The sequence below is a fragment of the Echinops telfairi genome, unplaced genomic scaffold (assembly GCF_000313985.2).
Source record: "Echinops telfairi isolate 266 unplaced genomic scaffold, ASM31398v2 ScPeMD7_18;HRSCAF=68, whole genome shotgun sequence".
Taxonomy (NCBI): Eukaryota; Metazoa; Chordata; class Mammalia; order Afrosoricida; family Tenrecidae; genus Echinops; species Echinops telfairi.
In genome coordinates, this window is record NW_022103915.1 from 73,127,934 (window position 1) to 73,141,137 (window position 13,204).

General features: G+C 46.3%; 1 protein-coding gene across 1 annotated transcript in view; it reads right to left on the minus strand.

Annotated features, from left to right (window-relative positions):
* NPAS3 (neuronal PAS domain protein 3) overlaps positions 1-13,204 on the minus strand; it is a 984,386-nt gene that overhangs the window by 64,877 nt on the left and 906,305 nt on the right. Inside the window, exon 7 of the mRNA XM_045287648.1 lies at positions 9,672-9,790. Coding sequence (XP_045143583.1) covers positions 9,672-9,790 — 119 coding nt within the window. The remainder of the gene's footprint in view (positions 1-9,671; positions 9,791-13,204) is intronic.

The window sequence follows — 13,204 nt, forward strand, 5'->3', positions numbered from 1 at the left end:
CATCACTACAAATAGGAGAGGACTGTGTATATAGATGATTATTTTTGTTTCAAGAGTCTTCCCACTCAGTGTACTTGGCGATGAAGCTGTTTTTTCGGACCTGGCCTGGGTCAGAGTGGGGATGGGGGTAATCTTTAATGGTAGTAGTGTGGGGAATTCATAGAGATGTGATCAGTTCCTGTCTGAGCAGATGCAAACTCCAGAATTCTGTCTCGCTCCCCCTACTTGGAATAAGTCAAAGAATTCGTTCTCGAACGCTGTACTGTACCTCTGACTTGTGTCTGGGTTCATGTCCTAATGGTAGTTTGCCTCCCCAAGAGGGTTGTTTATGTGTATCTGCATCCTTTAACTAAACTATGGAATCTTCTAGGCTATAGGGGTCTAAAGGGCCCATTAATTCGATTACCCAACGACATCAAATTAGTCCTGTCCCAACTTCATATCTTGTGTTAATGGGCTATATTAGTCTCGCTATGATGCTAAATCAATTTGAAGGAAAATACTTAAGTACATACTTCTTATATGAATGGGATAAATGATGTATTTTAGTCATATTTTACCTCTTAACAATCAAATCAATATTAAGGATACCTCAACCAGGAGGAATTTTCCAGAAAAGAAAATTAAATTTTTGAAATCTTTTCTTTTCAGGAGAAATAATTAATTGATCTAGAGCTCACACAATGGAGCCCTGGTGGTGTAGTGGGTTATTCACTGGGCAGCAAACTTCCAGGTCCACAGTTTGAAACCTCCATTGGCTCTACAGGAGAGAGAGGAAACTTTCTATTCCTGCAAAGGTTTACAGATTTGGAAACCCACAGGGGCAGTTCTGTCTGTCCCACGGGGTCACTTTGACACAGAGCAGACTCTGAGCGCTTAAGAATTTTTTCGGGGGATAATCTGAAGTGTTATTGATGAATTTCTCTATTTTCCATCATTCTAGAACTACCTGTAGGTATTTGGAAGTTGAGGTTTGGAGTAGTTCAGATCAAAGTTGGTCAAGCACATAATATGCATTCCATATCATGAAACTTCATGTATGACAGCCAAGCGGGCCTTCAAACCAGGCACTGTGCTAAGCACGTTACCTGCATGATCACGGTTAATTTCACAACAGCTGGATGAAGGCCAGGGACCCGACAGCACCACAAAAGGGCTTGGCTGAGGACTGGAGAGTTGGTGGCTAGAATCTACGGAGCAGCTCTGAGTGGGAGAGACCTGGGAATCTGCTTCCAGAGAGATGACCGTCTAGAACACTCTACTGGGCACTTCTACTCGGTCCCAGGTGGTAGCCCTGAGTCAAAACTCATCTTGATGGCAGCTAAAAGCAGCACCGTAGGAAGGAGGTTCTCGTGGGTGGAAAGTGATGGTTAAAGGATCTCCCAGAAGCTACACATCCAGAAAAGGCAGGGCTAAATCAAAACCCTGTCTGACGCCACCCCTTACATACTTACCAGCTCTTTGGGAGAATTGGTTTGAGGCATGGTAGCCAAATGGGGTAGGTAAGGCATTTGGAAGACCTTGAAATCTTGAGTTCAGTAATCACTCCTTCAGACTACTAGGTCAAGAGAATACAGAAGCCCAAATCCCAGACTTCTGTAGCTGTGAGGAAGAGCCCTCGTGGTGGCGTGGGTTATGCTTTGGGTTAACAGTAAGGTCAGCTGTTCAAAATCACCCACTGTTCTGAGGGAGAAAGATGAGGCTTTCTACTCCCGTTACAGTCTCAGAAACTCACAGTTCTACCCTGTCCTACAGGGGCCTGGAGTTAGCAGGGAGTTAAGTCATTATAGTCAGTGATTTCAGGTTGGTGCAAGAAAATACACTACTTAAGATGAACTATTAGATTTATTTCTTAGTCCACAAAGATTCAGAAAAGCAACCTGTAAAGATCTAGTTTTAGTAAAAAAAAAGTTATTCTTTCTAAAAATCTGTGTGACAGAACACAAAGTACTGTCACTGGCTAACACTAAGTTAGCCCCATATGCTTGGCGTTACTGACTGACTAGAGTTTACAGGTACTCCACCAAACAGGTAGTGATTATGCCTGTAGTTGGTAAAGCAACCAGCTGATTAGTCCTGACAGAAATGACATATTCCCAGCTAGAACTACTGTCATGCCTTGGTAATGGGGAAATAAATTCTTTAAGATCAGAAACAACGTCAGCTGTATTTAAAATGACATTGGAAGCCACGGTGTAATGGACAATTGTGCAGAGGTGAGCAGGGATGAAAACGAGATAATAGGATTTTAAAAATGTGATTTTATTGGTTCATTCCTCTATTTGCATTTTTCATCAGGATTACCTCGGCCTGTATGTTCTACCCTAGTTCCCCCCCAGCCCCTTCAATTTATTCTGGGTGTCTGGGTTGATTGAAAGGCAATGAACGTGTAGTCTTAGAAAGTCTGAATTGGTTGACAGAATTCTTGGTCTCTCTGAAAATTCATCTATTGATTTGACAAGACAGATACATTTCGCGCAGCTTGGGATAGTGTAATCATCATTTCAAGACAATACGGAGCTAAAGCAAAGGCTTTCAGAGGAGCACTGCTATGTGTGGACACCTGGAACATCTCAGAGTCTCAGACTGGAAGAAACACTGAGTTGGCATTTGTTTGTCCACCTTTGTCTGAGAGGAAAAGATTTTTAAGTGATAAGGTTGGGGCCCGCCAGCTCATTGGGCCCTACATGTACACTTCCAGCTCACTGCAAGCAGTTCTCCTTTGCGGAAAAGGGTGAACCAAACCTTCTTAGAATGACACTTTACATATTTTTAGCAACCTTTGAGAAATCATGGAGATGTGGCAAAAGATAGAAGCAACTAGTGCTCTAATTTGCCAAAAGAAAGACTCGTGAAAATTTAATTTACGGACAAAGATCTCGAAAGATGATTTTTAATAGAAAGAAAATAGTGACCCACCGGAAGGCAGCATGAAATCATTATGAGTAAGTGATGCAAAAGTACCCCTATTTTTCATTTCCTGAGAGAAATCCCCAGTGATGGCTCAGAGTAATGCTATAGATACGGCACATTTTAATTTCAGTAAAGCACTAATAAAGCTTAACAAGGTCTTTGCTGGCAAGATGGAGAAATGTGAGCCAGATTACGGTACATACAGTAATGGGGGTTCATAGCTATTACAATGGTCACATCTAAAAGATCTCCCTGTTCAAAAGAGATGGAGGTGACTATATCTTATCCTTTACAATAAATATAAATGGAGAGAAAAAAAAAAAAAGATCTCCCTGTCAGCTGCTCGTATGTCTAGTACTGTGTTATAGGGCTCTGCCCTGTCAACAATTTTTATTGGTATCTCAGATGAAGACAGAGCAAGCAATTCAATCCAAACAACATTTATTGAGAGGCAACTAGTGCGGGGACTGTGCTAGATGGTAAGGGAGGAAAGCAGAATTAGAGTACTGGTGTGGAAAGGCCGTCTATTAGACTGAAAGGGAGACATTTGGAATTCTGGATTCTTCCTAGTTTTGCCATTTACTATTCATGAGGCCTTAGCCAATCAGATACTGTGCATTTTTTGGTCTCTGTTTTACATATTTCTGAAGGCAGGATAAGATAGAATCCTTTAAAAGAATTATTGGCAGGTTCCTATGAGTTTCTGTGAAAGCATGCCACAAAACCAGCTGCCTGCTGGAGGCTGCGTGACCTCATTTAACCCAGGGGAGGTCCTTCGGTCTCGTTACTGTTCGTGGGTTCATTTTACAGGTGAGAGAACGGAAGCAGAGAGCTTAAGCACTTCTTACAAAGGGTCTTTCAGCAGGGAAGGGAAGGGATAGTTTTTCACCTCTCATGACGCTCAACATGAATGATGGGACAGGGAGTGTGTCCGTCTTGGATGATCTAGACTTTTCTAGTTGGACCAAAACCAGACTCAAGTCAATGTCGACTCAAAGCGAAAGGTGGGCAGAAAAACATTTTAGGGAAGAAAATGATCGTGTTACGTACGAAGTGCAGACAGGTGCCCACGTATAATTCAAGAAACATGACTAGCCTCCTATGTAGAGAGAGCACCGATGATAAGGATTCCAGAAAAGAGGGGTGGAGATCTAGATGGTGGTTAAAAAGGTAGGCTGGGGTCAGGTTCTTACACATGTTGGCACCACGAACCACAAAGATGCAGGAATGGAAGAAGGCAAGGCCCTGGGAATTCACTGGGGCATGGTTCACAAGGGGTGTGTAAGAGGCCTTCACCTGGAGGCGTGTCCCCAGAGAAAAGGAGGGGCACGTTCACCCAAGGCCGGTGATCCATGCGAGTGGCAGGTGAGCAAAGGGGTGGAGCTGCGAGCTTTGCGTTATGCACTTTCTTTCACGGAAGCATTAAATAAATGGTTTATTAAAAACAAAATAAACCAATAGCTACCACGGCAAATGACTGAACAGGAAGCGACGATTCCCTTCCCGTTTCCTCTCCTCTTGGAGATGTGAATCTACACGTTCAGTCAAGAGCGAGTTTCATGTGAAGAGTCTTCAACTGTCAGAATGACCTAGGTGCAAACTTGATGATGGGACTCCTAGTGAAAGCAGCCTTTCTGTACGTGGAACTGAATAGAGCCAAGAGGTAGCACTACTCACCATGCAAAGTGACTCTCAACTCCCGCGGTTCAGTGCTTCGGGGTGGGGCTGTGGTCAGCGATTTGAAACCACGAGCTGCTACGTGGGAGGAGGACGGGCCTTCTGTTCCCATGAACAGTGATCACATCCCAATAGCCCCTTTCCTTCCTCCTCCTTCCTTCCCATCTAGGGTGGCCATGAGCCAGAACCAAGTGGCAGTGGATTAGTGGGCGGGAGGGGATAATAATCAAACTCTGAGATTTTCACTTCTGCAGTCTCGGAGTTGATGGGCTTCAATATGTATTAACACCAGCTGGATACATGGTCGGCAGAAATGAGGAGGAAGGAAAGGGGCTATTGTGCTATTGATTTAATGTGCATGCTCTGGAAGATGCACACACTTGGTTTCTTAATAAGTACTGAAGATGTCATCATTTCGTAGAAATCATATTAAAAAGGGTTTTGTAAACTGAAATCAATGAGTAAATTTCAGAGATAAAAGAATCTCTGGAAGAAAAATTAATTTGCCTGGAGAGAGGCTCTATAGATTTCACCGAACCCTCCAAGGGGTCTGGGACACCCCAAATATAACAAATCACGGAAGAGATGCAGCCATGAAAAGTCAAGCAGAAGAGAAATCGTTACAAATGAACAAGAGATGTTTCTAATCTGAAGGGTGCCCATGTCTGTGCTTAGAAACAGCTAAAGAATTTCCCTGGACAGCCTCTAATTTATTGCCTTTGTCGCTCCATGTCTGGATATGGATATTCTAAAAGCTGGAGTCGATCAGCACCCTTAAGAAGCCAGTGAACCCACTTATTATTTTCTCTAAGTGTTTGTTTATTCTTTATATCAAAAGGAGGATGGATGGGATTTCTGAAGTCATTTGGTTCAACACTTAGCTACAGGCAAATCCATAACTCAAATCGTCCCAGATGGGGGACTGTTTGTTGCAGGAGCTCCCCCCCTCCCTATGTAGTTTGTTGGTATGTGTCGTAGCAGGAGCTCCCGCAGTTGAAGACCTGTACTTCTGCAGAGTCTGGAAGACATTGTCAGCCTTGCAGAAACACGGAAAAGATTCTCTCTCTCTTGTCTGTGCTCCCCGGTCAAGGCTTCTTCTCTATTATACCATCAGAGCAAGGACATCACCGTGTGTGGAGAAAGACCCCGGACCTGACAGTGGTGCTGGTGGGCATGGAAGAGTCGATTAGGGAACCCGAAGTCCCACGCCAAAGGGAACTATCATCCAGAGGCAGGCGCGGGAGAGGGGGACCCAATTAGTCTTCACTTCTCTAATTTTCCTGATTACCCATCTCCTTTTACCCCCTGTGCTATACCCAGCAAGTTCCCCCTGACAGAGGCCTAATCAAGAAGAGAGAGGCTTGTTGTCATGCAATTTAAGTGACAGCGGTGCCGCACTAAGACATGTGTCTGACCAGGAGACCTCAAGCACAGGGGGGCCCCTGAGACATAACACGTGTCTGGCACAGATAACACGCTGCTCCGGATTTCCCAGCAGAGGAGGACGGAGACCAGGGATTATGGGCTGATAGTAGGGAAACTCCCCTGGCGAGAGGGCAGCTGCCCGCGGGGTGGGCACGGCAAGGGAGGCAACAGCAGTTTACGTCTGACTCTACACGTGAGTTAGCGGACCCAGACTGGCCCCTCCTTGCCTAGAATTTCTGGCCATGGGGTTCCTGAACTGGCGTGCTAATCCCTGCAAAGGAAGGTAGCGCTCTGTAACCTCTCTGGGGGCACCGGTGTAACGAGCACTGGTACACTGGTGCCTGTGGGTTTCTGCAGGGCCACCACAGGGAAGGTTTTAATCAGCGACGAGGTTTTCATTTCTTGTCTTCTAATTTTCTATAGGCTGAGGTCCAGCTCACCCTCCATCTTGACTTGAGTTTATTCATTTCAGCGACAAAATGACTACGAGGGCAGACTCCAGAGCCCACCTGCCTAGACTGAATACTCAAGAGCTAGGTGAACATAATGTGTAAATGGTGAAGGACTCGGGTTTACCAGGTGCAAAATGGGAGCACATAATCGAATGTTGAGTCTGGATGCTGCCTGCCACAGACACCGTTTGGGTGTGTTACATCAGTCTAAAGTGCTGTGTTCTGTGCATCCAGCCCAGGTCCATTGCCAATAAAAGGTTCTCATCAGGGACAACCGCAGCCGTAGAGAAATGGCGGTGCACACAGTGATGGAGCATGCCGGACAGCCCCACGTGCAGGCTAGTGGGGACCAGGGAGAGATGATATAGTGACCTGCCCTGGGCAAGGCTTAAACAGCTTGGACCTTGACCTACGGGAAAATAAAACAAGCATGCAGTGATCATAAATTAGGGGTGGTGGTGGTGGGGATTATTGGGAGTAGAGAGGCATTGTCATCGTTGTTTCGTTTTCTCTGTGTTGATCGTGTGGTGGTGGGGTGATTACCGGTTTTATTTGAGTTTTACAAGCTGCTGGATTTACTTACTGAGAAGGAACAGAAAAAGAGGGATGTTCTTCACCTGTGTCTTGTCAAGGGCTTCTCATCAGCTCTGCCACTAACTTGCACACAAGGTTAATGACGGAGGGAAGTTCACTGGGAGGGGGAAGAGGAAGAGGAGGCGGGAGGAGGTCTCTGGTGGAGGATTCATCTTTTTGAGGGCATGGTGGATGGCTAGACCTGCCTCTCAGCTGTTCCAGGGAGCGGGGTCAAGTACTGGGTAGCAACTCGGTGTCTTCAGAAAGACTTACTGCGAGTAATCTACTTCAACATTCCGTGATTTGATGGAATCTGGAACTGCTTCTGAAATCTTTTCCAATCCTGGATGCCCAAACTTATTTCTCCAAGGCCGCTTGTTACCTAGCAAGGTAGCCCCCAAACTACTCTTCTTTGAGGGTTTTGTATGGGGGGGGGGGCGTGTCCCTCTGATCCACATCATGACTCAGGGAAGTCTTTGCTGATCACTCCCTCTCACATTACCCTGCTTCACTGTCTGCACGGTAGTGTACCCTGGTGATTAAGCATGCAGTGTGGAACCAGAGTCCCCGATTTCACACTCCAGTGAGTCCCCTTTAATAGAGGATGCTGGCCATGCCAATTAATCTCTCTAGGCCTTATTTCCATTTCACAGATTTAAAAAACTATTAATAATGCCTTATCCTGACATTATTGTGAGGATTGATACATATAAACTATCGTGTTCAACATATGCTAATGCTCAGAAAGGTTAGTTGTTATTTTTGTTATCATTACTTTCTCAGGCTATCTTCTTTGTGCGCTTGTTGGTCTGGCTTGCTAGAATAAGCACCATGAAAGTAGGGACTTGTGATTGTTCGAGGCTGGGTCTCCAGTAGCTCCAGCAGGGCCCTGGCACCCAGCAGGAACGTGGCGCCTCTGTGTCGATGAGTGAATGGTGGACTGATGCGTCCTCAGTACTCAGAGTTTGGTTGGTAGGTGCGATGGAGCGGGCTCTGACTCAAAGCGATCCCATGCAGAACCGAACAAAACCCCGCCGGCTCCCGTGCCATCCTGTGCTGAGTGTGTCCAGGCGACAACGTGCCTGAGATGGCCATGTGGTTCAAACCAGCAATCACTCAAACGGACCCAAGTCCCCTGGGCTCTTCACCAGACGGAAGCTTTGATTATTTCTCCATATTCATTTGTTCTCCCTCCACACCCCACATTCCAGGTACTGGGAGTTCTACTATCATTCGTTTGAAGTGTGAAGATAGATACTGTGTTATAGGGAATACTTTTCAAAGGATAGCTTGCCTCTTTCATGTTCCTTTCCTCCTGGGATACGCCCTCTAATTACCAGTAAAACCCCCTATGAACAGTCTGCTTACACAACTCCAACGTTGCTAATTTGTACAGTTAACACGATGAACAACTGTGGTGCGTGATTCACGACTGAGTCATGTGTAGTGTTCAGGGCAGTGGGGTGGGGTGCAAGAAATCCTAAATGGTCCTAAGGACAGAGTCTGTTTGGTTCCTCAATACACCCCTTTGTGACAAGCCTCCACCGGGGAAAACGAGGCCAGGGCGGCTGCTCCCCAGCCTTTCCCTGCTAACGGTTACAGACGCTCCACCTGTACCTTTCACACTGTAGGACAGCTCAGGAAAGTCGTGCGTGGAAGGACTCGCTTCCCACCTCCTTTCTTCCTTTCGTGAAGAACTTATGTCAAAGAAGGTGCCTGACTCTGACTTTCAGACTTTGAGGCTAGCTGTTCAATTCCTGACAACACTCTGGCCGCCCTATCGCACTGCACTAACAGAGGTTCTAAACTCTGAAAGTGGGAAAGGTCAGGCTGCCAGCTACGGCAGATTCTGTTTTCCCTCCCACATCCAATAGACATTGTTTGAGAGACCGGTATGCGTGTTGTAAAATTGATAAGATTCAAGTTGCCAAAGGCATTTCATACATTTCATAGGTCTTAATTTACGTTGCCATAGTAACTGAAATGTTGGAGCTTCCCGAGATTAGAAAGCACTTATATCCTTAACCTTAAATGATAATAATGTAGATTATGATGCCAGGCTTTGCCGTTTATCTTTCAACTGAATGTTGAGTATTCTGTGTAGGCTAAGCTAGAAGGACACGGTTCATAACTTTACTATCACAGTTTAGGTTTCTTGACATCCAACCTGATTTGTCTTACATGTATGAATTTCAGCGGCAAAGAGGATATGAAAATGGGCAGTCTTCCTCTAAAGAGTAGGTGCCAACTGAAGGGGGCAGGGGCATGCTCTTCAGTAGGACTCATTTTAGGGAGTCTTCAGGCCCATCTTCATCAGAGTTGAAAGATGGGGTCATCTGTTCCCGTGAAGCTTTATAGCCCCGGAAACCCTAGATGAAGTCGCTCTGGGTTGGAATCAACTTGACAGCAGTGGGATCATCCAAGAGAACTTCTACTAAGCCCGGAAGAACTTGAAGGATCCCTTAATAAGTGTTTTAAGAAAGGACCCTAGGCTGGATCATTCAGTGACCTGTGCCAAGCAGACGTGTACTAGGCAAGTCCTTCCTGGGAGAAGGCAAGACAGGTACTGACCAACCCTGGGGGCTGTCACGTGACCCCAGGAGCCAGCCCCGTGCCAGGAGCCCAGCTTACCTTATACCCCGAGGATTTGATGTGCACGCCGCGCTTGGTCAAGGTGGATTTCATCCGGATGAAAAAGGAGCGCTCCAGGCTGTTGTCCGTGGTGAGCAGGCTGGGGCTGGTGGATTCCACTGCGGAACACAAAACACGCAACACACGTGAGTACCGTCTGCTCAGGGGCGGTCCTTGAGTTCAATAGCAATCAGTGGCCTATGGGCGCCAAGAGCAGCCATCGCTGGACTTCATTTAGGAAACATTCACTGGGCGAAAAATAAACGAGAGAAACGGGTGAATCCAGTCACCCAGTTCTAGGCCCTCGCAAGAGCTTTCCAAGCTCAGTAAGTTTCCAGCGGCTCCCTAAGTGGCCCCAGTGGCAGCCCCGCTGGAGGCTGGGCCCAGGCCACAGACGACAGGTGTGAAAAAGGAGGGCCCGGGCATCGGTGGACTCAGCTATTGGGCAGGCTGTGGGTAGGGGGGAGGATGACTTGCTCTTCGCTCTTTCTGAGGGTCCCTTTTTGAACCCCTAAACCTATTGGGAGTTCCAAGAAACCCAACATTAGCTTGACGGACCCCATCCTGGCCAGTGTGTCTCCTGCTTTCTCGCCTTGGTTTTATTCACGTGGCAGAGAAGACACTGGAGGTCTCCTCAACGGCCTCCCACAGAGGAATGCGGACGGGCTGCCGGCACCGAGGGGAGCAGACACGGACCCCCAGATCGGTTCCTGCCAGCAGCTTTCCCACGCCTGCCCAGGGAGGAGGCCGTCTCTCCTCACTCCTAGGCTTTTGAGACGAGACCATAAGCGTTCCCTCCTTTCAGCAAGATCCTCTTTTCATTGTACATAGTCTGGGCTATGTGAAATTAACTTCTTACCTAGGAAATACTACATGGTAGGTGAGCAATCTATTTTCCACCTTATTTGTAGAATCTTTTTGGTGGCGTAAAAGCATGATGATATAAATAAGATGGAATGGCGATCTGTTTTCTTTACAAGGTTTTCAGGTATTTTAATAAATGTAAATCTTCTCCTGCAGATGAATTCATTCTGGAATTTTTCAGACTAAGACACCCCTGATTTGACTCATAAAACAGTACTTTAGAGTCTTTCTGATGCTCAAGCAAGCAAGCAAGAAAAAAAAAATCCAACACGTAAGGTTTCTTTTAAGCAACTCTACCCGGGCACTAGTCTCCTGGAAAGAGCGAAGACATACCAGGGGGGCTCCAAAAAATTCATAGGAAATTCCATTATCTTTAGCTTCATTTTCCCATGAAGTTTTTGACAGCCCCTTGTACCTGTAGAGGTGAGCTTTACGAATCACACACATGTGAAACTACTTACAAACAGACAGCCAACAGACAAATGAGCTTTTAAAACTGATGGTGAAATGTGCCCCAGAGAAGATCTCCGAAGCACTGCCGGCTACCCTCTCTCAGCAGAGGGATTTCTAATACTGGGCCCAAGTCCCCACCACTGACTACTGTCCCTTCTTTATGCCTCTCGCTTAAGTTTTCTTATTCTTTCTTCTCTCTCCCTCTCTTTCTGTTTTAGAGAGCATGGATCCTATGTCATTTTAAATGTACAGCTTTTTATCACTCGAGGGAAAAGCAGAGCCATGTTATATTTAGTACTTTCATTTCTTCTGATTAAATATGAATTACTATGAAATTTTTCTCATCATCTAACACGCCATAATATGCCAACAGCTTTTTAATACACTATATAAGCACAAACTCTGCTCTAAGAGTTTAATTTGCCCCTCTAATCCAATCACATCAACCTTATTTCTCTTATCAGAGATTCCCATTTTGAATTAAATGAGCTCATTAGTTTTAATCAAAAGCAGAGAGATCAAAACTTAAACGTAAATGCTTTAGATCAGAACTGTCAGTCAGCCGTGCAGTCCTATTTTACTAAAACACAAGATCAGAGACCCTGAGAACCACTTTTTTCTCGTAAGGGATGCCAAGAGCTTGAAGATGCCGTATCCTCCTCCTTTCCCCCTCTCTCAAGGACAGATTATACATTTAAGGTTAGACTTAATTTATAGCGGCTTCTCCATCCTAGTGGAAATGGAAAAGTATGCCAATCTGCTGCCGTCCCTTGCACATTTATTGGTACCGGTCCTCAGAGACTTGAACTAACGTGAAGCTATCAGAAGCCACACCACAACCTCAGCCTTCAAAATTCAGCTCTGTTCAGCACGATCGTGTTTGCCATCGCTGAGGAAAAAGGAAATTCCCTGGGAAGTAAAATATGGTTTGAGGGCTGGGGTCTTGGCTACCCTGACCCAGGAATAAAGGGACTGCCTAGCCTGTGGAAGTGTGGGGAATTCAGGCATCAGTAGAAATTATGATTGTTTTGCGTAGATGAGGCTGTACAGGGAAACACTTACAGTGCACATTAGAGACCACAGCATGGGTGCTTCCTGCTGGGTGAAGAAATGTAAGGCACGAGCCTGCGTGTGCTGTGGAGACCAAGCGGTGCATTCTGTCTTGACGGAGGCAGTAAGTACAGCACCTCCCCATGTGTTACAGCAGTAATTGCCTGAACATACAGGGGCAGCGTTAATTAAACCCGGGACAACTGGCGGGAGAGTGTGCAGGCTGGGCTTGGCCCCATTGCAGCTGAGATTTCAAGTCTAAACTGGTCCTCCAGCTTCACGTCAAGAGCGGGGAGGGGAGGGGAGGTGGGGAGCAGGAGAAGGGGGAAAGCTAGTAGAGAGCTTTCTCTCTGATGAAGATTTTCACCTTCATCCTATGCGACTTCCTAGCTCTGAGGAATGGGGCAGAAGCAACATCCCACACTGCCCCTTGTGAAGGGCCCTGTAACAAACTCCCTTCACGGCATGCACTCTGCGACCAGGCTTCCTAGCCAATGCACTCCGTTCACCCTGCCTCTGAAAACGGTGTCCTTCTTGTAAAAAGACGTATCATCTGCATGGGACAGACGAGAGCAGCAGCTGTGTAAGGCAGCCTTTCTAGCTAGCTGAGGTAAGAAGGGCGATTTTGACGTTCCTGGTAGGAGCAGGAGCCCTGGTGGTGTAGTGGGTTGTGCTTTGGGATGCTAACTGAGAGGTCAGTAGTTTGAAACCACTGGCTGCTCTGAGGAAGGAAGATGAGGCTTTCTAGTCCCATCAAGGTGCTGACCGTCTCGGAAACGGACAGTTCTACTCTGTCCTCGAGGTGTCGGGGTGATCCCAGGGTCGTTGGTGATGTGCATCCTGACTGGGGCACAGGCCAGAGAAGAGGGGGCGGCGGTGTGTGCTAGCAAGTGCATGCATGCATACAGAGGTCACAAGTAATAAGAAAGGGATCTTAGGATTGGTGCCCTTGACTCTAACCACTGGGCTCAATGATATTTTTTTGGCTTTTTAATCATTTTATTGGAGGCTCTTACAGCTCCTATAACATTCCATACATCAGTTGCATCCAGCACATTTGTACATTATCATTTCCAAAACATTTTCTTTCTACTTGAGCCCTTGGCATCAGCTCCTCTTTATTTACCTCCCTCTCTCACCCTCGTCAATCCTTGAACAATTATATT